Genomic DNA, 26,654 nt, shown 5'->3' on the forward strand with positions numbered 1-26,654 from the left:
TTGTCGGTGGAGAACTTCTGCTCTTCTGTCTGCTCCCCAAGCCACCCCAGCTCAATATGCAGAGAACTGGACCTTCTTACAAAGCTAGGTATCTGTCTCCAAGAGCATCTGGGATCCTGGTCTTCTAGGTCCCAGGCCTCCAGCCATGCTTTCCTAGCGGACACCCCAAAGGACAGTGTTACTGACAATGCCCAGGGAAACTGTCAAAGGATTTCTCAACCAAGTGAGACAATTTGGGGTTTGTGTGAGGGGTTTAGTAGAAGAATTGGCTGCCACTGCCTTTGAAAGGGTCAAGGAAAGTGATGGGCATTCCATTGGGTCCTGAGAGGTACAGCAGAGAGCTGGCTTCCCAAAAGAAGTCCCCAGGGGGCTAGACATGTCTTGGGAATAGAAGGTATAATGAGTCATACTAGCCCCGCCCCATCTAATGGTCCAAGCTGGATGGAGCAGAAACCCTGGCTCCTGGCAGGCACATCACCTTCATCCCCACACATCCTCATTAGTTCCCACCATGCTGGCTGGTCCTGAGGGCCTTTGCTATCTGAGTCTCGGAGTTCCCATCCACCTTTATCTAAGACAGTCATTTCCCACATGGCTCTGAGCCAGGCTGTGTGACTCAGTTTACAGAATAGTCCTAGACCCTATGGTTTAAACTCCCTGAACCTTGGACCCTTTATCTATAAAGCAGAGATAAAAATAGCTCATCCCCCCACCCCCAAGTAGCTAGATCATTAACTTAGTTAATCCACAGAATGTGCTCTGACAGCCCTGGACACGTGGTTGGAGGCCAATGTGACAGAAATGACATGGGCAGTTGTCAGGGCTATTGTCTCCAGAGCCCCACCAGGGACAGGAACTGACGAACAGCTGGTTTCAGAGCTTCCTTTGTTCCAGGGAGGCAGGGAGGCAGGGAGGCAGGGAGGCAGGGAGGCAGGGAGGCAGGGAGGCAGGGAGGCAGGGAGGCAGGGAGGCATGAACGACTCCAGGTAGATAGAAGGCTTGTGTTTATCAGACTCCCAAGGACCAAGAAAATGCAGGTCCTACTGAGCACTGCAGGAATTCGGCAGTGGCAGCCGCCTCCCCTGGGGGCGGGTGAGGCTCCTATATCAGAACCTTTACAACATTGCTGCTGTCTACAGTGACGCCCCTTATCCTTACTTTCACAGGCCACTCCCAACAGCAATCCCAGGGAAGTGGTGTGTGGGACTCCTTTCATCCCTTTCCCATGTGGGCTTCTCCCACCTCTCTCCACTTCCCCTCCTTCTCACAGCACTCCCTGCGCAGGCTGACCAGGTCAGAATTTGTCCCAAATGATCGAAAAGAGCCTTGGGCACACTAGGAAAGGGGGAGGGGACATGGGGCATAGAAGGGCTCTAAACATTGGTATTTTCCTGTGTTTATCCACAGGCACCCCAATACTCTGCAAGCTGCCACAGGAGAAGCACAGAACCAGATACCACAAGACCAAGGGGAGAACGAACACCTTCTCTGGGAGACAGACACCAAGGTACTTGTCGGCCAGACCCAATAGAACCCAGAGAGTTGGGGAAAGTGGACGGTTTTTCTCATACTCAAGCTGAGAGTTTGAAAGATTCTGGCTTGCTTAGTCTACACGGGCGCCACCCACAAGGACAGCCTGTGACAATGGGTTCCATGCTGTTCAACAGGGTAGCCACTAAGCCCATGCGGCTTCTGCACTTAGAAATCTGTCTACTGGAAGGAACGGGGTGAAATTTTATTTAACTTCAATTTAATGGAAGTAGATACCTGTGGCTGTTGGCGGCCACATTGGAAATCGTGGAATTAGACATTTGATTTCTACAACCTCAGACTCCTCTTCAGCTTCACACATAAAACCGCCCCCCTCCCCTAGAAGCTGAGGGTCTCACCAAGAAGGGACAGGTGAACCTGTAAAGTCCTGGGACTGTTGTGGGAAATGGCACTCATTCTGGGTGGGAGGAGTTAAAGGTGTGGAGGTGTTTATAAGGTGCAGTGGGAAGGTAACAATGTGAAGGGGGACCAAAACAAACAAACAAACAAACAACAACAACAACAACAACAAAAACACCAAGGGGGAAGAGTTCAACTGTCATGGCCACATCAGAGGTGCTGGGAATCACACTGCAGCTGGCAGAATTTTGAAAAATATTTTTTAGACGATTCATATATTTGTCACCCCCATCTGTTTCTCATCAGCAAGCCCTTAAAATGCAAAGAGAGTCATTTTCTAGAATGAGGAGGAAGGAGGGTCCAGGGAGAATGTGTCCCTCTCTATAGCAGACCGAGGAGGTGACCCTAGCAGTTGGGGGAGGAATGCAGGGGCAGATGGGGGGTGGGCAGGTGGAGTCGGCACTCTGTGTTAGTAGGGGATGGAGAGCAGAGGACTTTGGGAAGGGAACAATGGGTGCCTGCTCAGGAAAGACATCTGGACAGACAGACATGCATGAATACTCATCCCCACCTGGGGGTTTTGTGACACTACTTACCGGAAGGAAGGAGCTATTTCCATACACAAAGCTTCTGAGCAGAGTGGATGGTCCACTCGTAATAGGCAGTGGGAGGCTGAAGCAGAATCTTTCCATGCCAAAGCGAGGACTAGGAGGAGCCATGAAGGAAGTCTAGCATTGTTTCCACTCACACTTTCATCCTCTGGAACTTGGTCCCCTGAGAGGCCCCCTGATACTCTCGGTCCAGCCTGACCACACTCATGAGTTGTTGGTTGGGTCAGTAACACGCTGTCAGGAATAGTAGCCCTTGGCACAGACCCCCAAACCTTTGCTGTGTGAGCCTGGCATCTCATGGGTCCTTCAATCTCAGGGTTACTTTGGCATCCACAGCTGCCCTGTTGGGACCTGTTCAAAGTGAGATCTCCTCTCTGGCCCTTAGGGTGCTCATTCTTGGAGTTCAGGTGAGGTCTAGGCTACTCAGACCTAGGGGAGCTCTGACTTCTATTTCCATTCCAGCAAGGGCTGGAAGTCAGGCTTCCCCCATCCTGGATAGCCACATGCTGCCTGGAGCCACAAAAAGTGAATTCAGCTCAAAGGATCTGCCAAGGGGGCACCTGACATCCCAGGACACTGTCTACAATGCACTCTCTCATTGGTGATCACTTAAGTGTCCTATAGATGCAGGCGTGGGAAGTTCTTCCCTGCTAGGGGACACCCAGCAGACTCATGGACTTCAGTGGCTTCCTGTGCACTCAAGCAGACCTCCTGGTTGTCCAGCCTCCTCTCCCCTCTGCAATCTAGGGGCTCTCATGGTCTCCCCTGGAGCCTCCCTGTCCTCATGGCTGGAGCACCTCTGCTCAGGTGGTGTGCTCACATGACTTACTTTCTAACAATACTTCTCTTTCCTAGCTACCTTGTCATGGTCTCCCAGCTCCCTGCTTAATCTTGAATTACTCAGAGCAAGCGCTGTGCCTACTCCAGCTGAGCTGAATCCATTCTCCCTGTACCCAGCTCCTCCCGCATCCTTCTTTCGCAATTACTGTGCCTGGAGTCTTATTTTTAAGACTCTCTGATGGATGCCATTCTCCTTGCTGGGATGCAGCTTCCCCAGGGGCAGAGAATGGTGTCCATCTTGCTCACCATGGCACCCAAAAGGCTGATGCAACGGCCTGGTAGATGTTATGTGCTCAGGAGCTCCTGCGTAAGTAGATGATAACATGCCCCATTCTTCTTTCTGTCCCCACAAAGCTAGACCCTAGGGTGCCTGCCCGTCCTCAGGGGAGGAAGGCGCACTGTCATCCACAGATGTGACCCCCACACCTGGAGCCATGGAGATCTCCAGAAGATAACTGCAGGCTGCCCCAAGGCCTGAAAATAATGGTGGCAGAGGTTGTTTTCTCCTCCACAATGCTGTGGACCTGCAGGTCCCGAATGGCAGAGTTGGTGAACAGAAGCACACAAGGTCTGGCCATTTGTAATCAGTCATGTTCCTTCCGTCCTTCCCATACTGAGGAGCAGCTACTGAATCATTGCAGTCAGGCTGTGGAGAGGGCTCAGCGGTCAAAGCACTTGCTGCACCAGTGTGCAGACTCAGATCAATTCCTGAGCCTGTGTAAATACTGGTTGAGGGTAGCAGCTCACCTACAGGGCTCAGAAGGTGGAGACTGGAGGGCCCTGGAACAAGCTAGCTGGTCAGACTGGCTGTGTCAGCAAGCTCTAGGTTCCATAGAGAGACTACCTCAGTTAATAAGCAGGAGAATGATAGAGGATGACTCCCAGTATGAACCTTGGGCCACCACACACATACATGCACATACCCCCACCTGTGCCCAAGCACATGTGAACATCCATATACATCTGCACACCAAACACACACACGCAGAAGGAGGAGAAGGAGGAGGAGGAGGAGGAGGAGGAGGAGGAGGAGGAGGAGGAGGAGAAGAAGAAGAAGAAGAAGAAGAAGAAGAAGAAGAAGAAGAAGAAGAAGAAGAAGAAGAAGAGGAAGAAGAAGAGGAAGAAGAAGAAGAAGAATTGTAGCTGGTGTTAATAGTTAATAGTCAGTGCAGCAAATTAGGTGTCACGGCATGGGCCTTTGATTCTAGCACTTGGGAGATGGAGGCAGGATTGTGAGTTGGGGCCATTCTGGACCATATTAGTGAGTGGGGAAACAACTAATAACTAGTTGCCTGATTCCAGATTTGTACTTTTTTGCCTCTGCCAAACAAGACACAGCCAAAAATGCCTTTTGCGAAATGTGTTCACAGAATATGCCAACATCTCACCCCCTTGTAATATTAGGAGTTGGACTGCCAACGCCCCCACCGAAAGCACATTTGCAGAGTGTCAAGTTCATGTGGCCATGCTGTGTCCTGTGGATGATGACTATGAGGCAAACTCCTCAAGCTTAGGGCTAAGAGAAAGGTGACCCTATAGGTCTGTTGCCTTCCTTTTCCTGAATGCAGGTGATTTCTCTCCTCTGGCTGCCAGGAAGTTTGAGATAACTTGTATGGTTTATGTCAGCCATTTCTGCCTACCTGTTTCTTTTACTCACACTTTTATCACCCAGATTTTTTTCCCACTTCATTTCTTTCTTCTGGGTATCAGATTGATCTGGACTTACTTATAAGGTGCCCCCAAGCCTTTCTTGAAGAATGTGAAGAATGCAGTGCTTCAAACCTTATCATTTAAACAGGAGATCTCTTACCTTGCAAACTTCTCTATCTACACTTGACCTACCCACTGCTACCTCCTTCTCTTTCTCTAGTCATACCCCCAAATTAGCATCTCACTAAAAAGCTGTGCTTTGCAGACTCTAGTCCTAGAATTGGTGCCTTGGGCTTCCAGCTGTGTGCTGTCTGAGGCACCCAACACAACCGGGCCCATTTTCCCCAAAAACAAACTTAGGAGATGGAACTCCATCACGACTTATCACTTCACTAAATTGAGGCCATAAAAGACTGTTTTGAGTTTTAGTTTCTGAAGCCAAATACTAGACATTTGAAATATACTGGATATGCCTTCTCAGTGCTCAGTTTTCTCATCAAGATTGAAATTATTTCCCCAGGAAATTGCATGTGACAGTCTGAACATACAGTATTAAGTTCTTTCCCTCTTAACAGGGCACTCTGGTTTTCCTTTAAGAAATGATCCTTTGGGCTGGAGAGATGTCTCAGAAGTTAAGAGCACTGGCTGCTCTTCCAGAGGTCCTGAGTTCAATTCCCAGCAACCACATGATGGCTCACAACCATCTTTAATGAGATCTGGTGCCCTCTTCGGGCATGCAAGTGTACATGCAGATAGAACACTGTATGTAAGTATAAATGAATGAATGAATGAATGAATGAATAAATAAATAAATAAATACAATCTTTAAAAAAAAAGATCATTTATTGACTTGAGGCAGTCTAAGGATTGCTGGTTAAGGTCCTGACCTCTTTGAGAGGTCACCAGCCCAGCCAGATTCCCTCTCCCTGGACAGTGGTATGTAGCATGTTGTCCCAGTCAGCATGCTTCTTAAATCTAGTGATACCTAGAGATGTTGTCCACTGCCTCCTGCTGCCCAGGCCCTCAAAGATGCCCTACTCTGAGTCCTTTGCAGCTTAGTTCTTTAGAATCTAATTTTTTTCTCTAATGTGAACAGCCTGTCAATCAATTTCTTACTTGTTTCAGAGAGTCAAGTTGCATTCTGTTGCTTACAACTCTAAGATATACATACATATTTTCCAGGATCAACTGACCAACATTATGTGGTTGGTCAGTTACATTATATGTCCAACATATATTGGTTCAACATTATATGGACCAACATTAATGGTTCAAATAGGAATGGCCCCCATAGGCACATATGTTTGAATGCTTGGTCATTAGGGAGTGGCACTATTTGAGAAGGAATAGGAGGTGTGGCCTTGATGGAGTAGGTGTGGCCTTGCTTGAGGAAATGTATCAGTGAGGGTGGGCTTCGGGATGTCAAATGCTTGAGCCAGGCCCAGTGTCTTTCTCTCTTCCTGCTGCCTGCCAACCGGATGTAGAACTCTCAGCAACCTTCCAGCACCATGTCTGCCTATGTGTTGTCATGCTTCCAACCATAATGATAATGGACTAAACCTCTGAACTGTAAGCCAGCCTCCAATCAGATACTTTCCTTTATAAGAGCTGTCATGGTCGTATGTCTCTTCACAGCAATAGAACACTGACTAAGACAGTCTCTTTTGCTAACAATCTGTAACTCTGGTATTATCATAAAACGTAAAATATAGGGCACGTAAGTTAACATTCAGGAGAAGACAAAAGGAAACTTGAAAGCAGTGGAAAGAGGGGATTTAAAGTATTGAGGTAGGCTAAATTATTTTCAAGCGAATGTTCATTCTATTGTTTCAACCTCAGTGAGAAAAATAGGCTCTTCTGGCCACTCACGTTGAGCTTGGCCGTGGGCTGTGCTCTGTATTGACTGTACTTTGGCCAACAGACTCTCATCAGAGTGTGCCAGTTTTGTTTGAGTTTTCAGAGTTCATTTTGTTTTCTTTTGTTTTGAAATAAGGTTACTATATAACCTTAATGCTCAGGTTTGCCTGGAATTCACTATACATCCCAGGCTGGCCTCGAATTCACAGCAATTCTCCCTCCCTGCTCTCCCAAATTCTAGAATCCTAGACATAGGCTAGTATGCCCAGTGTGAGCCAGTTCTAAAACCAGGCCCTTGAGGTTCTCCATTCTCCTGTCACCTCTATAGGAATGTGTCTCAGGAAGACTAAGAATAGTATGGAGCCAGTCTGAGCCCAGCTTCCATCCTGGAGCTAGGCTCAGCCTAGAAAAGCTTAAGGCTAGAGCTATGATAGTGTCCCCCAAAGGTCCATGAGTTAAAGAAAGCATTGCCATGGGCCTGGGATGCTATTAGGGCTAGCCTAGTGGGAAGAAGTTAGATCATTGGTCGCACGACCTTGAAGGGGATACTGGGACTCCAACATCTTCCTCTTTCTTTGCATCCTGGATACCATGAGATAAGCAACTTCCTCCACCACTAGTTCTTGCCCTGAACAACAGGGCTAACAAACCATGAGCCAAAAATAGCCATTTCTTCTTAAGGGAATTTATTTCAGGTATCAGTTAGGCTGCCTGCCTGGACAATGTGTAGATGCATCAAAATGGAACAAATGCTTGCAGTGAGTCTCATTTTCTCTGTTATGAGGCATTCTGAGACTAGCTCACAGATACAGATCTCCTTTTCACTTGAAGTCTACCAGTGTCCAGATTCATGCAGCCTGGGCAGAAGGGAGGCGCCTACCTGCCACTCTGACCTGCGTAGAGGCACATGCTTTGCAGCTGAGCACTTGGAACTCTTCTGCCTGGTACATGGAGTAGTCCGTGCTGGCGACGACCAGGGTGTCTCCAGGCCTCCAGGACTGCACATTGTCCACCAGGCTCAGGATGGTGCTGTTTACGTTGGTGTCAATGCTGACCGTGAGCTTGGGCCTGACTGTAACCCAAAACAGGAAGGACTGAGATACAGCCCTTTGCCCTCAGCAAACACGTGGCTGCCCACCTCTTTCCCTCCCCTCTGGAGATCCGTAAATGCCAGGTGTCCCCTTCCAAAACCCAAATCACCAGGCTCACTCCATTGCAGTCTCAGTACTTACAGGTTTTTGAAGTCAACAAAAACCCAACCAAAAAGACCCATTCATTAGCTCTGGGCAGAGGAATTTTCCACTGACTTCTAAGCTGGTGTTCAATGCGCTGCCTCACCACACCCACTTTGCCCAAGATGTTAAAACAAATATAGACCTTCTCCACTGTTATTTACAGTAGCCGTAAGCCTCCCCCACCCCCACCCCAGTCCATCCCTAATGACTGCTTTCTGGAGATGCTGATTCTAGAACAAACCAGCCATTTCCAATCCTTTCTAAGGAGGACTGCCTGGGGAACAGGGTTCGAAATAAATAACAGTACCAGAAGAGGCAGAAAGTCTGTGTCAGCCCTATCCATCGGCACACAGCATTCCTGGACCATGCCCACCCCTTCTAGAAAGGCTATGACAGGGCAGAGTGTTGCTATCTGCTTCCAACTCCAGGGACTGTCTGGCTGCTCCTGCATTTGTACCTAGACTGCTCAGTGACACTTGGATACTCCACATGCTGACCCAGCCATCCCATTTCACAGTGCAAGCAGCCAGGTCAGAGTTGACCAGTTGCATTTCTAACCCAACAAGGAGCCAGGATATCTGCTTGCTTACCAGATTTTCCACATAGGAATCGCACACGGTAGCTGCGGCAGGCTCGGCCCCGATTGTAGCAAGCAAACCTGTAATCTTGGCCATTTTTGTAGACAACCTCAGTGCTGAGGGCAACTCCATCCATTGTTGTGGCCTGAGAATGGAATGGAAATTACGGAGTCAGGGTACTTTTTTATGAAGAGGGAAAGCGCTGATTAATGTCCACAATTTATATTTACGAGACAAAAATTGTCCTCACTGCAAAACTATTTACAACAGCCCAGGACTATTATCTCAGTTGTCTATTTGAGTTCTGTCATAAGGAAGCTGTGTTAAGTCTTGGAATGGAGGTGGAGTGGCCTGATTTCGGGGAGAGAGTGTGCTGAGTTTGTGATCTAGCAGCAGGAACACCTTGCCTGCACTCCACAGCACTTATTGCTCATCATTGTGTGCACATTTACAAAGCATCCACCACACACAGGCTCTCTTAGAACCCTAATGTGGCCCTTCTTATGACCATCCTGCCACCGTAAGTCCATGAAAGGAGCTGGTTCAACCCACTGGTGCCCAGAAGGTCTTTTACATCCCATCAGGAGTTTTGAGTCTCTGTACCCAGGTTCAACCCTCAGAGGCTGAGATTTGATGGGTTGAGGCTATGGCCTGGGACTTTAAAAGCTGCCCAGGTGATTCTAACAGGTCGGAAAGTTTGGAACCCAGTCTCTCAGCTAAAGAGCGAAATGCTGTGGGTATCCATTGCATCCTCATTCCTCATGGTGGAATTATGAAGTGGTGGTTGGCTCTAGAGAGGAGGAAAATGGTGCTCGAAGAAGATGAGCACCAGATAGGCCAGTAAGTTGCAGAGTCGAAAATGAAGCCCCAATTCATTTAGCGTCAAAGCTGCTCCCATTTCTGGTTTCAGGTGTGCCCAGCCTAATGAATGGCCTCTGTTCAAATGTCCTGCCCCACCCCCCACTGCATCCTTGAAAGTGAGGTTGAAGTTGAATGGCGATGCCAAGCAAGAAGTTACAAGGGCAGGGCACAGTTTAGGAAAGGCTCAAAGGAGGGTGGTTCCTGCCATCTGGGGTTCATCCCAAAGCCAGGGTGTGTCCCTCTGCAGACTGTGACTGTCATTTGAAGACATGCAATTTAGAATAGCGCTGTAGCCATCTTTGTCACAGAAACCATGGAGACGGAGACAGGCTTGGATCAGGAAGGAAAGTATCACCAATGAGAAGAAGAAGAAGGGGGGGGGGGAGCACTAGACTTTTTAGGAAAGGTTATTTGGACCTAATGAAGCCAGTTTTGTCTTTGGCTTGAAAGGAGGTCTCCCAGACATGCATGCTAAAATTCAATTCAAATCCAGCTCTTTCTAAGTCCCACTCACAGCCAGGATTTCCATGGTCTCTGCTGCAGCTGAGACCAGGTTGTGAACTTGTCCCTAAGGGAACCCACTAAGGCCCAAAGGAGTCATCACCAAGTTCAAGGTCATCAACTGTCAAGCCCTGCTCCTCTGATCTCAGAACCCCACAGAGCCAGCTCCATCTTCAGCAGGAGCCCTGTCGCACTGACAACAGTAATGGGCCTTGGCTCATTATCAATTGGAACTGGATATTCATCAGGGGAAAAAAAACCCAGTAATGATTTCAAACGAACTGCTTAATTACAGTGCTTTCTCTTTTAATGACCTCAAGCTTGGATAAGAAGAGTTAAAAAAAAAATCTATCATTGCTAAATGGCAGGCATCTTTAAAGAAACATTATTATTAGCCATGCTTGCAGATAATGAAATGCTTAGTAATAAAATATCATGATTAACAATAAACTAAAATAATTTTGAACAGAGCAGGGTATCACTTGCCTGTAATCCCTGCACTCAGGAAGCAGAAGCAGGTGGGTCTCTGGACTACAAGGTGAGTTCAAGCTGAGAGCCTGTCTCAAACCCCTCCCCCCAATTTTTGAATAAACTCTGTAGAGGGCATTCAGACACTCATGTCTGGCATCAGTAAGTTCATGGAACCAGGTTGTGAGGAGATAGTGATGACCCCTATTTTTGTGCTGAGCCATGAAGTCAAATCATTTGATGGACATCTATAGCCAGACTGTTCATGCAGAATGAGAGCATGGGGTGTAAAAGGACACCCACTCTGAGGGTGGTTCAAGTACAGAGTCCACCCTGAGGAGACTTGCCACCCAAAACCTTGCACTGTGGGTTCTTCACTGGAGACAGCCCAGAGTTGTCACTGATGGGGAGGGGTACCTTTTCAGCTAACTCAGACCTTTCTGGCTTCCAGAAGCATTTTCCTGGTCACCATCTCTGTGCCAGCTACTGTCAGGGGGTGACAATGACAATCCCGTTGCTGCTGTTTACTTCCCGGTGGCCTTCTCCAGTCCTCTGGAGGGCACAGATGTCTGTCCCACCCTGTCCCCAGAGAACCTGATCATGTCCATGTGGAACAGGTACCCCAGAGCCTGTGTCAGATGCAGTACTGGGCAGTGGAGGTGGGACAGACATTGAGAGGGCTTCACGAGAGCCCTGAAATCTGAGGAAGCAAGAGGCAATGGGCAGCTATGGGAGCAAAGACGGGCATATGCAAGAATTTTTTTGTTTCAATGTGTGCCCAATGTGGCGGTCATCTCCTCCTCCAAGTAGAACAGACTCTTGGTGGAAATCCTGTGAAGTCTGAATGCTGACTTTTATATACCTTAGTAGGGAGCAGGGCTGAGGGAATACTCTTCCTCTGGGCTGCTGGGCATGGGCTACACTTTAAATCCTATCTGCCCATTGTGTACTCAAGGGCCCAAAGGACATCAACAGACGTGAGCTGGGTGGGCCAAGCAGGCTCATGCAGCGGGAGCTCTCTCAGCCATGGCTGAAGAAGCAGAGTAACAATAGAGATAAGGAAGTCAGAGGCAGGAGCTGGCTTAGCTTTAGACAGACAGGAACCTTTGTCTCTGAGGTGGGACTAGTACAATCAATCTGCTTCAGAGGAGGAGACAGACATTCATACCACCCGAATGACAAGAAAAAGCTGTGGCCCATAGAGCCCTCTTCAAAGCAAAGCCTGGCTGTGAGGCTGGTACCTGTATGTCAATAGGTCGAGTGCAGATTTTTCCTGGGTGAGCTGCTCGGAGATCTGAAATTTTCTCCCCACCTTTGCTCTGAGGCACCTTATCATGGTTGAACCACTCCGTCCATTCCACATCTAGGCAGAGAGCAGAAACAAGGTCAGACAGGAAAGCGCTCTTATTGACTGTTTCTTTTGTAAAGGCAATATAGGTTTCTTGTTAATACAAAAGTAATGAGTAAGGTGTAGAGAAACAAAAACCAATCCATAAACCTGCCCCCAAAGCCCATCACTACCACGGCTGCTTCCCACAAGCTTCTACGGTCAACACCATGATCCGGCACATGAAAAATTAAAAGCCACAAGCCCCTGTGGAGGAGCCACACAGATCTTAACCACTGGTGAAAGCTTGCCGACAATTCACCAATGTGGCTTGAATAATTAAGGACAACTTCAGTTGCGATTTCTTAGTTGATGCCTAGTAATGTGTCCCTACCGGTATAAGAGAAATTCTTGCTATCTCTAGCCTGGGCAGCTGCCATGAGGTTTCACCAGCCTGTTTCAGACACCTCACCTTGAACCCATTCACTGGTTGAAGAAACGTTGAAGTGTTCGCCATGCTCTGTCTGGAACAGCTTGAAAACCCGGGCGGCAGCGGAGCCTCTGTGACCTGTCATAGTAGACCAGACACTTGAGTGAATAGGGACTCCATACAGCAGAGAGGAAGCCCTCACACCCATAGATCTTTGTTTTTAATATTTGTTTTGTTTTGAGATTGGACCTCAGGTAGCCCAGGCTAGCCTTGAATTATGTAGTCAAGGATAACTTTGCATTAATCTTCTTGCCTCCACTTCTTAATTCTAGGGATTTCATCCAGTGTGCATTACCAAGTCCAGTTTACAGTGGATTTTTGTTTTTCACTCATGGCTCTTGAATCATCTCAAAGAATTTTACCCCCTAAACAGATTATTCTTGCCACTTGGAAAGATGTTGCATCCATTTTCATTTTCTTTTGTGTGTTTCAGCTTTGAAAGTTCAATTGCAGCCTTCTGACAAATGCAGAATTGAGAGAGCCTGTTATCTCTCATGATCTGAGTCTGCCTTAGGATTAGAAGTAGCAGCTCTCACCCCAACAAAATGTGACAGAGAGGCTACACTGTATGATAAAGACTCCCTACAGAGCTGTGGATGGAGCTCAGAGCTTGCCTAGCACACATAAAGCCCTGGATTTATGCCCAGCACCACATAAGGTAGTCATGGTGGTATAGACCTGTAATCTCAACACTCAGGAGGTGGAGGCAGGAGGATCAGAAGTTTGAGGTCATTCTCTGCTATATATTGAAATTGAGGCCATGCTAGGCTATATGAGACCCTGTCTTCAAACAAACAAACAAACAGCAACAAAACCTTTCTATGGCATCTGGTCCATACTGCTCCTCTGGAGGCCTCCCCCGAGCTCTTAGCTTTTCTGTGTCAGGGAATATTTCTTTGGAGATGTTAAAATTCTAGGGAGAGATCTACCTTCCTCCACCATGGACCTTTGTCACTTTGCCTCATAATGTAGTGACTAAAGCCTTGCCGGTGGGCAGCTATGTTCTAAGAGCAGCCAGTCCCTCACAACCTACAGTCTGGTCAGGCAGACACTGGAGGGGACCAGGCCTCTCACCAACCGTCATTACCATGGTATTCAATGTGGTCTTCTACTGAAGAGGAGGGATTTCCTTTCACAGTGATGAAGCTCCAAGGGTGTCTGAAAACAACAACAGGAAGTCAGGTTTTTCACACACTGGAACCTGCTTCTGGACTGGCAGGGTGAAGAAGGCTCCAAGAGCTGAGTCTCCTTAGCTGCTGGAGGAATTTACCATCCACCCATGCATGGGCTTCCTTTACCCATAAAACAAGAACCTTTCTTTGCAAGCACACGACGCCTGCTTCCTCACTAGCCAGCTAGCCTGGGTATCTGCTTTCTGGAGAGGGTTTGACTCAATGCTGGCAAAGAATGGGTATGAATCACAATTAAACAAACAAGCCAACAACCCAACCGTGCCGCCTGCCAAGCCCAGTTAGATCCTGCAGCAAATATCAGAAAGGTGTGCCAGAAGGGGTGATTCCACTCATGCTCATTGCCTCCGAAAGTTGAACTCAAGGAAAATGGCACAGGACACTGTGACTGGCCACTTAGCCACCTGCCTTGGATCTGAGAGAGGAATGAAGTAGTTGGCCTGGTGATGGGGAGGGAAGGAGAGGAAGGTTTATGGTTTGGGAAAGTCACATACTCCTTTCTCTTTCAGAGTGTGTACTGCTCACAGGCAGATTTTCTTAGTGGTTTTTGTCTTCTTAGCGTGCTACATGTAGTGACTGGGGTAAGGGCTCCACCTGAAATATGCCACCCTGGCATATTGGGCATGCTATAATGAAGGGAACTGAGAAGTGGCAGAGATGACTTTAACTTTTCTCCCTGAAGTGGGTCTGAAGCCCTCACCCCCATGAGAGAGGTGCCTTCTCTAGAGCTGAATGAAAAAGGATTCTGGGAAGAGCTCTAAGTTCGTTCATTACAGTTGGCTTATTCAAGAAAGACTCATTGGATTTTCTCATTTATTCTTTACACTTCATGAAACTTAGCACAAAAACACTCAGGTTGAACTATTTGGATTCTTATGGTTTCTGTCTCTCTAGGAAGATCCTGCGTCATGTAAAACTTAACAATGAAATCAGGCTGCTTTTCTTCTGAGAACCAGGCTCTTGCTGAAGACTCTCCCATCCCCTGAGAATGCAGCAAATACCTCTTTATGACAAAGCAGAAGATCTTGGTGTGAGTAGCTTTAGATTTTGCTTGGCCCTCTTGTCTTGGGGAGATATTGCTGAATGATGTTCAGCTGAGGTTGAGGATTCAGCCATGTCATGCTCTTACTTAAATCTTTGGCTCCTCCATTGTCCTTGGAGCTTATCAGCACAGAGCCATTGACCCTCCAATGCCAACCTTTCAGGCTTGTCTCTCATGCACCCCTCTCATACACATCACTGCACAGTCTTCCCTCGCTCCTTGGAGAGCCACATGCTCCCCCTCTGCAGCCACTGGTTTGACAGCACTGTCTTGGCCTCCTCCCAGCTGTGATCCTGCACTCAACTCCCCTTGCCCACCATCTTGCTCTCTCTCATGGGTACCATCCATCTACATCTGCTCATGCAAGCCCAGCAGGCCCAGCCATGCGAGTCCCACCAATACCTCCTCACTAGTTCCTGAACAAACAAATGAAGGGTCCCATTCCAAGCACATCTACTGATTTTAGATGCTCAGCTCTTATCACTCAAACATACTAAGGAGGGGTATATTCCTGCATGCTGGGGCCAGGATGAAATGCGGAGGTTCCCACTGTGCCAACCGGCTCTCGTTTATGCGGGGAGAACAATCACTAACTGTGCCAGCTAGAGTGACAACCATGTTACTCATATTATCCCCGGAACCTCTCCCAGCCAGCACCCTTTTGAGATAGAGCTCGAGATACCCTATTTTACAGATGTAAGAATTAAGCAAAGAGGATGAGTCACTTGCCCATGGTCACACCTCAGAGGCAGTGCAGCAGATTCAAAAACTAGACATCAGGAGCCAGGCCCGGGGCTATGAACCACCACAACCTTCCTCTGCTGAGACCTTTCCGTAGCCACTCCTTTCATAATCCTCTCTCTGCCATTGTAAATCAATAAACCAACTTTTTGGTTTATAATGTGGTGAAATGAAAGCATGCTTGGCGTTTTCTGACCAAGGAGCCCTGCCATTCCAAGATATCCCTGTCGTAATTGGTAGCTTGACTTCCTGCCACCAGGTTCCCTTCCAGAGCTGCATCCAAAGAACACAGCCTGGGACCTGGGGTATTCCTTCTCACCCAGGGGGTCTTTGTCCAGCCAGTTCAATTACTTGGCAGGCTAGAAAAGGCTCTGATCATCTCTGAGTTTGCCCACATCTGAGGAGCTGACAAGTGGGAACCACAATCTCTAACAGCCATGGGACAGATCATCTCACCCTTCCCCAAGCCGAGAACTGGTTTACAGGATCAAAAGATAGATGTGTTTTCTGTGGGCCAAACGGGTTTCTGAGGTTGTCAGTGTGTGCACATGCCAATATCAGGCAGGATGCTACAATCCAAAGCAAGTAGGATACTCACTAGAACCTGTCGAAAGCCTCCCTTTCCTTGGGTGTTTGGCTGCGTAGAGATGCTTTGCATAATCCCTAGAACACTATCTGCCAGTTCCCAAGTGGCAATAGGAACCTTGAAAGGGGACACAGACCTCAGCTGCCCTTCAGGACTCTTGCTCCCCCTTTCTCCCTTAGGGCACACTCAGTGCTTGTGAATGACTGATGGAAGTAGTAAGTGCTTAGAGAAATCTGTGCATTGCAATAGAGGGCTGTTGCCATAAGAAAACCTCAGCTTCCTTTGGCCACAACTACATCCAGTGTGGAGGAGCAGTGTGCCTGCATGCCTCTGCTGTGATTCAGAGTCATGTGGTGCTGGAGACATACACCCTGGTTAGTATGGAAGGCTTCGGTTCACCAGAGAAACCAGTTATGGGCAGTACCTAAATCCAAGGTGCAGAAAGTGCTTGCTGCCCAGTTTGGTCATGGCTTTCCGGGCTGGGTCATCCAGGTTTCTAGAGCCTTCATCATTCACTGCGATGGAAAGGATCCTGCCATCGGGCACCACATTCAAATACTGGACCAGTCGTTCACTCTCCTTCTTGGATCTGTAGGTGTCAAACCTAAAAAGTGTAGAGAGAGTAAAGACATGGAGAGTCTCGGTAGCGGTCAAAAGGATCCCCAGACCTAAGCACATGTCTGTTTGAGCAACCGAGATGTGGTCCACAGAACCCGAGTCTGTAACAAAGAAGCCTCTTCAAAGAGCAAGCAATGTGGCTGTCCGGCTTGCCACACAGAGATACCCAAGAAGGAGGGGTTTGAGTTGGCCATCGGGTAAAATGCCTCAGAAATAACTACAGAGCTGGAGAACTTGGGTTCTGGGATGTAGAATAAATCACACGCTTGGGGCTCAGGCTTTTCATGTCCCCTTTCCTCCTGGGATGGTAGCTCACCTCTCTTGGAAAGGATGGGGACTAGGAGAAGATCCAAACACTTAGAGCAGCAGGGGTTTCTGCCTCTGATCACACCAAAGCAACTCCTCCACAGTCCCCGGAAAAGACGGCATAGCTGCCTCATGTCGTGTCTCCCTCCCTGGAGCACTCTGTGTGTGTTTCAGTCATTAAGCTGACATCCCTGTTTCCTACTACCGTGGTAACAGACTCATGTTCATCGTGAATACTGTCACATGTCTGCCTTCCCCTCATCCATTCTCTTTTTAAAAGCATTTTACGTTACTATAAGAAGAATTCTAATCAAGAAACTCACCCTTTTAAACAAGCCTTTGAGTATATAACACATTATAGTCGGATCACTACAGGAAAAATGTTATAAAATTGATCATCTCTTAACTACAGGTGTGTGTGTGTGTGTGTGTGTGTGTGTGTGTGTGTGTGTGTGTGTGTGGTACAAATTGAGACAGGTGCTCACTCTATTGCCTAGGACAGCCCACAACTCACAATATATCAGAGTCTGACCTTGACCTGAAAGACCCTTCCTCAGCCTCCTAAGGGCCGGAATTACAGGTATGTGCCATTGTACTGGGCTCAACTATGGTTTTTGTTTTTTGAGATGGGGGAGACTATCTCATTATGTTTCTCAGACTGATTTTGAACTCCTGGGCTCAAGTCATCTTCTCTCAGCTTCCCAAGCAGTTGGGACATCAGACACAACCCCCATGCCCAGCTAAAACCGTCTCAAAGTGGACAAACTACCCTCTTACGAGTGAAGTTTCCATAAGGTACGGAAAACCAACAACTATACCCTGCTAGTGAGAGGTCAGCAGGGGAGACAATTGTTCCAGCATCACTAATGTAAAGTGGCGACTCCACGTGAGGGTTTTTGTTGTTGTTAATAATTGTTTTAATTTTGAAATTGTAATTACATCATTTCTCCCTTCCCTCTCATCCCTCCCACCCCTCCCATGTACATCCCCCACTTTGGTCTCATTCAAATTCACAGCCTCTTTTTCTTTAAATGTGTTCAGTGTGTGTGTGTGTGTGTGTGTGTGTGTGTGTGTGTGTGTATCTAAATATATAAATGTAATGTAACCTGCTCAGTCTGTATGATGTTACTTGTGTGTATGTTTTCAAGGCTGACGGCTTGGTGCTAGGTAAGCAGTTGGCGTGCTTTTCCCTAGAGAAGACATTCTCCTCCTGCTCTTAGCATTCCTTGGTTGTCTGTAGTTCTGTGGACAGTGTTGAGGCCTCCTGCCCTTCCCCTCCCACACTGTCCTGTGTATTGGTGTGGTTTTCGTTCTAGCCATATAAAGTGTTGTACAGTTACAATGGAAGAGCTCTGTCTCGGACTTATCAAGCGAAAGTTCTATAATGACTCTAGAGTAACGAGCCAGTAACTAGCGAAGAAAACGGTGAAAAAGACCAAGTACAGCACCACAGTGTGCTAACCGGAGAGGCATCCCCAAACCGCAGAGTCATATCATCTGTCCCAAGGTACTTCTGAAGGCCGGACCTCCCCAGCCTGTCCCCAAATGCCGACCCTTCTCAAAGACCCATATTGCCACATCCACTCACCCTCCAGGAGCCCTGCAGTCTCCCTGACCCTCTCCCCTATCAAAGCCCAGTCACCTGTGAGAGCCAAGGCCAGGTCCTGCTCCTTTAGGCAAACTCCCCATGTGAATTTAACCTGTGTTTGTTTATGTTTATTGACCTCCCCTCAGACTTTCAGCTATGGGATCCTTGAGGTCTCCAGCATTCTTCAAGCAAAGGAGCTGCAGCCAATAGGCTGTCACTCAGCTCAAGCCCTGTTGCCATTGTCCCCAGTCCTGCCAGCACGTTAGCCCCTGCCTGACTGGCCCCCACCCTGGACTGTGGGACACTGATTCTTGCACCTGCCCCCGGGAGGGTCCCTGACTCTGCAGCTACACCCATAGAGCTCTGTCTCTACTTGTCCACCCAGCTGTGTCCTTCTAGGGGCCTTTTCTAGACGGGAGCATAAGAACCTTGAGGAGACAGAGGGCAGGTCCAGCTCTGCACAACGTAGGCAGACCCCAGAAGAAGGGAAGAGAAGAGGGGGAAGGTGAGTGGCTTGCCATCCTGCCTCCCCAGGTGCCCTTGAGTCTTCGGTCCCCACCAGACCACTCTTCCCCGCCGCCACCTCTCACCTGGACCACTGCGAAGGCTTGCCACTCATCATTTTTGCCCTCTACTATCCACCCGTTTTCTTCACAGTCACCAGCATGTTCTTTTCAATGAGATCATGCCTTTCTTTGAGACCTCGGAAGGCTTTGCATCTCACTTAAAGTCAAACCCACCTCCTGACTGCTGCCTGTAACCTCCGCTCCTTCCTCCCTCCCCAGTGTCTACCAGTAACCTCCGCTCCTTCCTCCCTCCCCGAGTGTCTACCATTGAGCCCCTCTCCCTCATCTAAAAGTGCAGCGCTCTGGGCACCTTCGGTCCTTTGCACTTGTGTTGAACTGTTCCCTGACACAGGCTCACCCTGCAGTTCTTAGCTCACAGGCTGTTCCCTCAAAACTGACTTCCCAAGCACCGGTCTAACGTGGCCCCGCTTGTCCTCTATTCTTCCACTATAGTCCACCATGCCTCTTACATTTCTGTCACCACATGAAACTAGTGTGTGTGTGTGTGTGTGTGTGTGTGTGTGTGTGTGTGTGTGTGTACTTGCACACCTTTGTGTTACATTCAGCTTTACTGGGCAAACGCCTAGGAAAGAAGGCACCTCTCCAGAGAAGGACTCCCATGCATACCATTCATGCATGCAGCATGCCAGTCCCCACTGAAGCTCCATCCCCTGGCTGGGAGAGGTCCTGAATAAGTGAGGACATGGAAGTCAAACTTACCGGTCAGAATGGACAACTGTGCCCGATTTGGGGTCAATGACATGAACGATAACTCCACGGTGACCCCAGCTCCTTTCAAAAAAGTATCCTCCCTCCTGCATGCCGCCAGGACGAAGGGTCTTGTTTAGAAATGTCCAGGAGAGCTTCTTCTGTCCATGCAACTCAAGAGTGCCTCCTCTGCCCACTCCGATGTACTTTAGCCCATAGTAAGGGTCCGGCTGGATGCCTTCATCAGCCCTGTAAGAGAAAAAGGCAGTTAGCCAATACTAGATGCTGAGCCCCTAGGGGACTGTCACTGTTCCCTGATTCCCACGGCGGCCTCAGAGAGCCAGCTGCATTATTGGTGATGACATCAGGTCTGTAGAAAAGCATTAGTGCCGGGCAGTGATGGCGCACGGCTTTAATCCCAGCACTCGGGAGGCAGAGCCAGGCGGATCTCTGTGAGTTTGAGGCCAGCCTGGTCTAAAGAGCAAGATCCAGGAAACATTAACAAGCTGACCTTCCCGAAGCAGAGCACCAGGGAGCGCACAGGGCGGCAGAAGTGCTCTGCAGACAGTTTGCTCCCACTTTCTTCAGCGCTGCTTCTGTCTCAGCCCGTATCCGCTGTGGGATCACAGGTACTTTCACTGTGTACCTGTCTCTGCCCAAACATGTGTGGCTATCACTTCTTAGAACCTTCAATAGCTTAAAGAGGGGTCACAGCCAGAAGGGAAAGCCACGTGGGATGTTCCTGTGTCTAGTTGTCCTGCTTCTGTCTTTTCCAAATGGAAGTACCCTCTCCCGGAGAGTAGAGCAGTGCTCATAAGACCTGGAAACCTAAGGGAAGTTGGAAGGCCCAGAAGGGCTCTCCCAATGGTTATTTACAAGCACCAGTAAAGACAGCTGAGGCAGAGGGGACTCCAGATGAGTTCCCTGCCTGTTGGCTGCAACTTTCATGAGTCAGCACCCACGCTGCAGGGGTTTTTAGGTGATGCGGTTACTTTGAGTCACCTACGCTCTTATAAGTAAGCCCCATAAACATATCAGTTCTCCATGCTAGACTTGGGTAGAATTACTGCCATGGTCTGTCATTGGTGCCTTCTCTGGAGTAAACAGATATTTGTTCACACTTGCCCATGAAATATTGCACTCTTGTCCTTTCTAGCACTAAGCAACCTCTTCCAGAGTCTCTCCAAATCATGGAATGACTGGAAAGCTACCGTCAGAGACTTCTCTAACACAGCTACTCCATCCACACCATGATGAGAGAAGTGCCCCGTGGACTCCTGCTTACCCACTTCACTATGTCCATCTTGTTCATGGTTATAGTCCAGTGGGACACAATGGTGGTTTCTTCCCTCTATAGAAGTCTAGACCTCTCGCCTCCCTCTCCTTTGGAAAACCTCTTGCCCATCAGACCCAACAGCAGAGCTTGACCCCTGAGCAAGGTCATCCCACCTTCCATACAGCACAATACTGAAATTGCCCTCAAAAGGGCAGAGGGCACTCCCAGCATGTAGCTCTCCACCATCGTCAATCAGAATATGCCGGGCACGCAGCACGATGTGCTCATGGTGGTCTTTAATGACAAGTTTGCCTGAAGAGAGAGAATGGGAGCGTCTGATTAGACAAGGACCTCAGGTAATGTTAGAGCAGAACCGAGAGCAGATTTCTTTCCCTGCCCCCGTCCCTCTAGACAGGCAAAAGAGCCCATTTTCTCGAATCTTCGATGCCCACTGACTTGCAGAAGTTACTTTTCTCCATCATCTGCTTTGCAAGATATACTCAGTGGTCATCTGGCTCATTACAATTACTCCATGTCCTGAGTTCAATTACCAAGCATGAAAAGGAGAGACTAACAGGTCCCTTTGGAGCACCAATAGGATTTGTCATTTTAAACACTCCTTTTCCCCAAGATTAGACCTTTGACAAGCTATTTCTCAGTGCTCTGAGTTGATGGCCATCTCAAATCTTCAGGTGCTCTGACATGAATCCAAAGCGTGGAACATCTGTCCTGTCTACCTCAGCTCCTGGCCATTTGCAGGCCTCAAAGTGGTGGAATGGACAGGAAAGCTTACCTCCCTGTGAGATGGTGATGGAGTGTACTGTGGCAGAAGAGGTGAGCAGTAGTCTCCTGCCCTGACCAATATGGACTTGATGGTCTCGGTCATGGCCAGGTGTCCAAGGCTGCAGTTCAGGGTTCTGGTCAGGACATTCAGCTGCCACTGCCAAAGACAATGACATGTTACCACTCAGATCCACCAACATCACCAAGCAAAGGATAATGGGAGGGCACAAGTACATCTTCATGAAACCCATTTCTTCTTCACCAGGGTTAAAAGCAAGTCCTTAGACACCAGAGAGATGCTCTAACCTGGGAGGCAGGTACCCTGGGAGATGGCACCACTGTTTTCACAACTGTATCACCTGACTCTGGACAGCTCCCTTCCTTCTCTGATTCACTTCCCCTTTTGTAAGATGTGAGACTTTCTGCCTGGTGGAGGTGTCATGCTGCAGGTTCCTCTGAGGGTAAGAACTCTTATCACTGGACAAGTCTGCCAAGTGACACATGTACCATTACTATAAAAGATACTGGCTCTGGTGGAGCCTAAGGCCACTAAGCCAGAGCAGTTTCTACACTTGTCCAGGCTAATCTTATCTTTCTGTTCTGAGCTGTCACTCCAGGAGCTAAGGAAGAAGGCTTTTTGCAGGTTGTGTGGACTCCCCCAGGCAGGGAGCCACCTGTTCTTGCTTTGAGGTCAGGCTGCACTTCCTGCCCTACAAGCCCCAAGGCAGCCTAAAGCCAAGTGTGGCCATCATGCACGTAGCTATCAGGTGAGCCAGAGTGTTTTAGTCAGACTGGGAGACTCCTACATTTTCACAACATTTGTTGCGATGTGCTCTAGGTCTATGCCGTGGAAGATGCAAAGAAGGACATCTCTGTCCTAGCAGCTGGGAGAACCACGCTATGGAAAGCAAGGAGAGATCCAGAAAAAGAAGCAGGGAAAATGGACAAATTGACGTGAGATTGTTTTCGTTTTCTCAGCAACTAGATTGAAAGAATAAATCAGGAGAATTGACAGTAACAGAGTGGGTGGGGAGATGGAAATAAGGCTTAGGTGAGCCCACAAAGGGGAGGGGTTCAGGTGGGGGACCAGGGCAGGGACCGGGATTGGAAGCAAGCTCCACAGTGCCAGGAAGTGAGAATCGCTGCATCCTGCAGGTAAAGTCAGTACAGGAGCCACATCCACAACATGGGACCAGAACCAGTTCCCATTCAGTACCATGACAGGCAGCTCTTTGGGGGTATTTGATTATTCTTCAGTTCTACATGAACAAGTCATAACTGTCATAGTCAGGTATCCTAAGGAGAGCCTGGAGGGAGACATGCCCTCGTCTATACTCAACAGCAACGCATGGGGACTACATAGGTTTTCACTAAGCCCAAGTTTTCTGTGTGGGTGCTGATCTCCATTCCCTACATTCTCTCCCAAGTGTACAGCACCCATCTTTGGTTCCATTTGCCTCCCTGTTGTTGTGAGCTCCACATTTGTGGGGTTTCAACGAGGCAACACTTTCAGCTCCTGAGGTTCAAGTAATAACACAAGGAGCAGATGCAGAATTCCCTGCTGGCTGGAGGGAGGAACCCCACCAGCCTGTGCATAGGCTGGCCTGCCTTCCCTGCCTTGATACACACTGCTCAAGCTAGTGCTCAAAGTTCTAAGAGCTGGGTGCTGCATCCCACACCTAGGCTTGTCTCCAAACAGGACAGTCAAGAATCCTTTCACCCAGCCCTGGACATGGGAGTCAGTTTCAAGGAGTCAGTTCCCAGAGTGTGGAAAACAAATGTAACCACCTGGAGTCCCCAGTGGTGCAGACCAAGAGCCTCCTAAGGCTAAGTGAGCAGGGCCTCAGGTCTCACGGATTCACTCTCAAGCCAAGCCCACGGTTCTTCCTTATCCAGGAATATGAGTTTGCAGGCAACTTTGCATCTTGGCCTGGCTCTGGTGTGCCTGATCCTACAGGCTTGCCCTTTGTCAGGGCCATGAACCCCACTCTCCAGAAGCTCCTAGACTGTGGCTATGACAGAGTACTTCCAGGACTGGATTTGGTGGACCCTCCTTTGTAGAAGCTGGGTATTCATGCATTTGAATCAGTGGGTAGCTGAAAATCCTCAGTGCCATCCCTGAAACATCACTATGGCAACCACACTGATTTCCCTGACTATGGCAGAGGCCCAGTGAAGCAGACTATAAGGAATGCAGGCTACAGCTACATGAAGCATGAATGGCAAAGGTGGTTTCTTCTTCTCTCAAAGAACACAGACTAAAGGGCACCAGAGAAAGGCACAGCTCCCTTCCAAAGAGTTTGTATGTAAACTGGCATGTTGGAGGAAACACCCAGGAAGTATCTGAATACTCCTCTCCAAGCTGAATCACCCCGAAAGATAAACCCTACTGCAATTGATAGTCTGGCGTCCACACCCACTTTGTGTTTACTAATTGAACGAGCAGATGAATGAACTCCGGCAATGTCGTTAACCCTTGTACTGAACACTGACATATTGCTTGCCTGCTGTGTCACCCAGGAATTGAGAAGATTTTATAAGAAACCACAGTGGAGGCATTCTATGCTATAGAATGCTTCCTTCCTCCAGTGGGCTGGTAAACAATGCAATTCAATGTGAGGTCCTTTATTGTGGAAAAACATAAAGCTCAGTGAATAATAATAAGATTTTAAGATGAGCATGGTGTCAATGGTAGTATCATTAACCATCTGTTCAGTGTCTAAGATGTATGTCTGTGTCTCCCATGCCCTGCCGAAGATGCTGGTTATCTGATGGCTATTTCCTTTAGTCTGGCTGAAGTGTCCTGTGCTTCTAATCTTAATTTAAAATCACAAAAAGATCACTTGCTTGGCACCACAAGGGAAAAAATAATACCACAAGATAAAAGAAAATCACTTAAAGACCGAGTTGACAATATTGAGATAATAAGATAGATCTGAGTAGAGTGCTTTGGCACATGCCTCTAACCCTAGCACTTGGGAGATTGAGGCAGGAAGATTGCAAGTTTGAAACTAGCCTGGATCATACTGGGAGAGAAATTGTCTCAATAACAGACAACTGGGCATGGTGGTGCATACCTTTGATACCATAACTCTAGGGGCAGAGAGGCAGATCTATGAGCTTAAAGCCAGCCAGGGCTATCCTGTGAGGTATATATATATGTACGTATGCATGTATGTATAGTTTGTGAGGTCTTCATATGTATTGTGTGTGTGTGTGTGTGTGTGTGTGTGTGTGTGTGTGTGTGTAAAATAAAACAACAAAAAACCCAATCTAGTCCTTTCTCAGAGCATTGCAGCTGAAAAGACTTCATGGGGCCCAGACCCTGATCTAAAGCCACAGAATAGGACAGGATGCTGAGCCCAGACAGAGACAGAGAGCTGAATCTCATTTGAATCTCCCTCCCTGCCTTGCTTGCCCCTCTCCTTACTCTCCTGGGCAGTTTAAAAATAAGATTTTCTAAAAACAACAACAACAAAAAAGCTCAAATTTCTGGTCTCTTTCGAAAATTCAAAATATCTTACAACAGTGTCTCCCCTTCCCAGTTGTCCAGCATGGAGAGATAGGTACTCCGTTAGGTGAGTCTCAGCTCCACGGGGACAGTAGTTCCCTCCCAACTAGGTTCACTAGCAATGGAGCTCAGGCAGACGCTGAGCTTGCAACCTGGGATGATTCTAGGCCAGTCTGTCATTTACTAAGAAAACTTGGGGCAGGATGAGGCTTGCTAGCAACCAAGGTGTTCAATGAGGACCCTACCCCAGAGACTCCCTGTGATCTCCCTCCCCCAGCAGCCTGGCTGAAACTGAGGTCTGGGTTTTGTGGACTCTCACCTGCAGATGCGGCCCCTGAGAAGTCAACCAGGAGGAGCCAGCCCATGGCCAGCACAACCTTGAGGGAGACATCGTGCCTCCCAGCAGCTCTCACTCCAACAGCATGTTCCCTGAAACATAAGTGCAGAGTGAAGTGCATCTCCAGAGTAAGCACCAACAGGAGACACAGAGTCACCCACAGAGCCTGGGGACAGGGACGTGGCAGGAGAGGCACACCCCACAGGCCCAGAGCAGAGGCCTTGTGAGTAGTTCCTCACCTACCATGACTCAGGGCCAGGCAGATCTGGACAGGCAAACTCAGTCACCATTCTGGCCCTGTCCTGTAGCTCTCGCTAAGTGCCCCTCAAGCTCCTTGCCTTTGAAATGGAGCCTTTCTATGTAAGCCAAGAGACACAAGAGAAACTAAACATAAGTTGGCAATCCAGTGCCACAGGCTTGCTGTGTGATCTTGGCTGATTTGTGGACTTCTCTAGACCTGGTTGCCTCATCAGAGGTGTAGCAGATGAGCTGATTTTGAACTTGATATTGTCAATGTGTATTGCCCATCTATCTGTCTTCTCTTTGTTCAGTAATAGAACCCCTGATTTTTATCTGGGTGCCTGGCCACCTAGAATAGCCAGCACATTCTTCAGTATCCTTGTGGCCTTAGGATTAAGTTCAACCAATAAAGCAGACTTTCATCCAATGCCCGTAAGGGAAAGGAAAAAAGACTTCCTTCCTTCCTTCCTTCCTTCCTTCCTTCCTTCCTTCCTTCCTTCCTTCCTTCCTTCCTTCTGCCTTTCTGTTGGCTGGGATGCAGATGAGATGGCTGGACCTCAAGTAACTCCCTTGCATCACACAGTAGGAACTAAGCACCGAGAATGGCAAAGTAGATGGAGAGGAAATAACTCCTCGTGATGGACTTATTCTTATGTTGAAAAGACAACTTAATTTCTATTTTATTAAAAGATCCACTGTGGTTTATTTATTTTACTTTTGACTCACACAGAAGGTGTCTATATAGGAATCCAGATAAACGTCAGGATGGGAATTTTTAACAACACAGATATGGGATAGTTGGGTTTTTTTGGTTTTGTTTTGTTTTTTGGTTTTTTTTTTTTTTTTTTTTTTTT

General features: G+C 48.1%; 1 protein-coding gene across 1 annotated transcript in view; it reads right to left on the reverse strand.

The window, feature by feature from the left end:
* LOC118591108 (cell migration inducing hyaluronidase 1) overlaps nt 1-26,654 on the reverse strand; it is a 159,883-nt gene that overhangs the window by 45,700 nt on the left and 87,529 nt on the right. Inside the window, exons 2-11 of the mRNA XM_036199195.1 lie at nt 25,543-25,652; nt 21,723-21,869; nt 21,103-21,241; nt 19,666-19,902; nt 16,292-16,471; nt 13,396-13,466; nt 12,291-12,386; nt 11,733-11,854; nt 8,674-8,806; nt 7,729-7,920 (exon numbers count right to left, since the gene is read on the reverse strand). Coding sequence (XP_036055088.1) covers nt 7,729-7,920; nt 8,674-8,806; nt 11,733-11,854; nt 12,291-12,386; nt 13,396-13,466; nt 16,292-16,471; nt 19,666-19,902; nt 21,103-21,241; nt 21,723-21,869; nt 25,543-25,652 — 1,427 coding nt within the window. The remainder of the gene's footprint in view (nt 1-7,728; nt 7,921-8,673; nt 8,807-11,732; nt 11,855-12,290; nt 12,387-13,395; nt 13,467-16,291; nt 16,472-19,665; nt 19,903-21,102; nt 21,242-21,722; nt 21,870-25,542; nt 25,653-26,654) is intronic.

This window comes from Onychomys torridus, chromosome 1, assembly GCF_903995425.1.
Source record: "Onychomys torridus chromosome 1, mOncTor1.1, whole genome shotgun sequence".
NCBI lineage: Eukaryota > Metazoa > Chordata > Mammalia > Rodentia > Cricetidae > Onychomys > Onychomys torridus.